This window comes from Morone saxatilis, unplaced genomic scaffold (genome assembly GCF_004916995.1).
Source record: "Morone saxatilis isolate NCDOM2014 unplaced genomic scaffold, NCSU_SB_2.0 Contig10, whole genome shotgun sequence".
Taxonomy (NCBI): Eukaryota; Metazoa; Chordata; class Actinopteri; family Moronidae; genus Morone; species Morone saxatilis.
In genome coordinates this window covers 9,127,521-9,131,095 of record NW_023339652.1, presented here as the reverse complement: position 1 = coordinate 9,131,095, position 3,575 = coordinate 9,127,521, and the positions used below count along the sequence as shown (strand labels likewise).

The 3,575-nt window shown below is 38.4% G+C and overlaps 1 protein-coding gene across 14 annotated transcripts in view; it reads left to right on the top strand.

Moving 5' to 3' along the window:
- Positions 1 to 3,575, top strand: part of LOC118336754 (serine/threonine-protein kinase WNK1-like) — an 85,576-nt gene that overhangs the window by 33,819 nt on the left and 48,182 nt on the right. For all 14 annotated transcript variants that reach the window (XR_004797127.1, XM_035673448.1, XM_035673501.1 and 11 more), the window contains exon 2: positions 2,947 to 3,119. Coding sequence is in view for 13 of the 14 variants with exons in the window: in XM_035673448.1 (XP_035529341.1) it covers positions 2,947 to 3,119 (173 nt within the window). In the remaining variant the exon portion in view is untranslated. The remainder of the gene's footprint in view (positions 1 to 2,946; positions 3,120 to 3,575) is intronic.

The following is a 3,575-nucleotide window of genomic DNA, read 5'->3' as shown; positions in this document are numbered from 1 at the left end:
CACACACACACACACACAGACAGATTCTACACACATTAATGCACTTAGAAACACACTGAAGCTTTCAGACTTTATTTCTCTGTGTGTGTGTGTGTGTGTGTGTGTCTAAGTCATATGATATAGATGAGGCCCCAGGTTATACAATATGACAATATGAGATCATCACCTCAGAGATTGTCCTAATCTCTGAAGCAGCTCACAAGGTTTTCTAATAGCTTTATGACATTTCTAAAGACTTACACACTGTGACCTGGCAGAATCTTCAGTGCTGATTTGTTGATTGGTTGGAATGGATTATCAAAGAAGAAATTTTACAGGATTATTTAGATATCTTTCTGATGTTATTGCACTCAATAGTACCTCCCTGCTTTTTGGGATTTGGTTGCTGCTGTATCTTTAAACAGTATGAATGATTGATGCTGAGCCCGTGCTTCATCTCAGAGGTTTGCACTTACACACTGGATGCTTTGTTTTTGTTTTTTTTACATTTATTTCATATTCAATTAAAGTACTCAAATAAAACAACAAGATGCAGATTCACAACATATTATCGGTGTATCTGTAAGATGTTTGAATATGTTTGATTTAGTGAATGAAACAACCGAACAGTTGAATTGGTGGCAGGCTGCCCCTCATTGGACCTTTTTTTAAAACTGGTTGCCATGGTGATACTCCTGATAATGTTGCTAGGAGTAGGTGTCTAACCTCCAACGTCTGATCTTGCATCACCTTAAAAATACTGTTGCTTCCTTAAATACATCTTAAATTCATCAAACTCTGACATGTCTTGTTGCTCCTTGCTGCGGTCTCGCTCTGTGTTTTAGTTATTCGGTCACTGATACTTAAACAAACACACACATAGCCTTTGTGTCAGTCCTGCTGCTCTTTGTGTTTGTCTGCAGACTGATCCGTCTGTTCACTTGCCTGTAATTTCATCCTCTAAAAGGGTCACAGACATTATGAAATGTTCTGCATGTGTGCCATGAATTCCCCTCAAAGCACACATTTCTGTTTGTTCCAGGTTAATTGAACATCTCTTTCATATTTGTTTTAATCTCTTTCTCTTTTTTTTTTCATTTCTGGTGCAACCTACTTGTAACGGCAGGTCATCCTGTGACGATATGAGCAACATAACCGTTTAGAGTCACGAAGGAAGTTGCAACCATATTTGGGCTTGAATCTTCTAAGTATTGAGGTTTTGTCACCTTATTTATGTCAGGCAGCTGTGATTTTGTTTATTTTTGGGGTAGTGATGTGCTGAATGTGTCAGCTATGGTTAGACACAGAGCTGGTGAAGAAACTGGAAACATCAATGTGCAGACACATTCACACTTACCAAAAAAAGCACATACACACTCTCTTACTAAAACTTCAGCAACAGATCTAATTAAAAGGTAATGCCTACAGTGAAATAATGGATTCTCCTTCCTTATAATACAAACTGACATGTAAACGAACACAGGCTAGACACAGTTGAATGCATGACTACACACACACACACGCTCACACTTTCTTTACAAGATCTGACCCGCCCACGCTGCCCTTTGCATCTGTTTTTATTGAAGTATCAGTGGTAGAGCTGGAATGCCCATTAAACTGTTTGTATGTATGCGTATAGGAGTTTTCTAAGAAGCTAGCCTACCACAGGATGGAAGAATGTAGACCCTAACTTTAGCGTGTCCTGGTCAAGCTCTCATTGGGTGGCTACGACCACTGATAATAAAGACTGATTTACATTCAACAACAAAAATATAAAGGACACAAGAAGTAGGAGCTTGTACCTGAGGATGAGATGTGTTGGAAGAGTTGGGAGTTGTTTATAGATGGGAAGCCAGTGAGGGATCATGTCTTTATTTGGCAGGGGGATCTGAGGCGATAGCATGTCACAGTGAAGTGAAAAGAAGCAGCCAGTGGTGACACCAGACCTGTATCCAAAACCACTGCGTCCTTCTCGCTTTCCTTCTATAACAGAGCTGAAACGATTAGTCAGTTAATCAACCAGTTGATTGACATAAAATTAATCAGCGACAAGTTAAAGGTCTAGTGTGTAATTTAGGAGAATATATTGGCGGAAATTGAATATAATATTCTCAAGTATGTTTTTATTAATGTAAAATCACCTGACCATAAGCCTAATTGTGTTTTAGTTACCTTACTATGAGCTGTTTTTATCTACAGAGTAATCCAAAGTGTATATATACAGTATATAGTTAATAAAGACTGATTTCAGACAAGGACAAACATGCTGTCTACAACCTTCCAAAGAGTTAAAAGTGGATTTAGTGACAAAAATCACAGTAAAGGGGAAAATATGGGAAATAAATTAAACACACACAAACTAATAGCTTACCTAATTTTGCCTCTTGTGTAAAGTCACATCAGTTTACTATAAATAACTTTTACAAACCAGTTTGTCTGAGAAATGAAGCTTGTGCTTAAAAAGATCAAAACAGAGCCAGACACTCACTGTAATGGATGTTGATGTGGCTCCTGTGAGACGAGATGAAAGGACAGTCTACTGTTTTATCCACATCCTTCTCTAGTGCTGTATTTTAATGTAATATGGCACCATATTCTGATAGTACCTGGTTTCCTATTTCATCATTGCATTTGTTTATGCATCAGTGTTAGATGTGGGATAAAACATGTGTTGTATCAAGTTGTCAAATCATACTGTAGTTGTATGTTTTGAAAGCATTAATCGTTCATCAGCTCCTCTCTCTTCTCCTCTACCTAACTTGTTTTTGTTCTTCTGTTAATTAGCTTTCCTCTCCAGCCCACAAACCCTCTTCCTGCTTAATTTAATTGTAATCACACTCACCATAATAGTGTTGTACTATTAATAGAGTCTGTTTTGTTTGGCTAAATGCTTCTTCCCTCTAGATTTAAGATGAACAATGTTTTTATGTATGTATGACTAATTTTCCTTTTCTGTCCTGTGTGTAGGATCGCAAGCTGTCCAAGTCAGAACGTCAGCGCTTCAAAGAGGAGGCCGGCATGTTGAAGGGTCTCCAGCATCCTAACATTGTCCGCTTCTATGACTCCTGGGAGGGACCATGCAAAGGAAAGAAATGTATTGTTCTCGTCACTGAGCTCATGACATCTGGAACGCTTAAAACGTGAGTACTTTAGACAGAAAAAATATTTTCCAAGAATTTAGTAACCTGGGGAAAAAACTGTGTCAGAGAATCAGCTAACGGTGTGACTGAAAGGTATAAAACACAGCTAACCATTTTGAAAATATAAACAAAAAAAGGATCTGGCTAATAACTTATTTGCATTGGGTAAAAAAGACTCACCACATTTGCAATACTGTTCAGGTTTCATCATGTGCACCACTATATGCAGGGGACATGCACAAACGCATGAACACACATCTACCTCGTTTCCCCTTTGCTTCTGAAGAGCCCTGTCATTACCGATGATGACTCATCTCCAGTTTTTTTTATTCAAAATCAACGCAAAACAATATGACAGCTACTGGTAACGCCGCGTAGTGCATCTCATATGCACTGGTCAAACCCGAAAGGAAACATGCATTTCTCCTCAATTTTCCCAAAGACTGGTTCAAATGG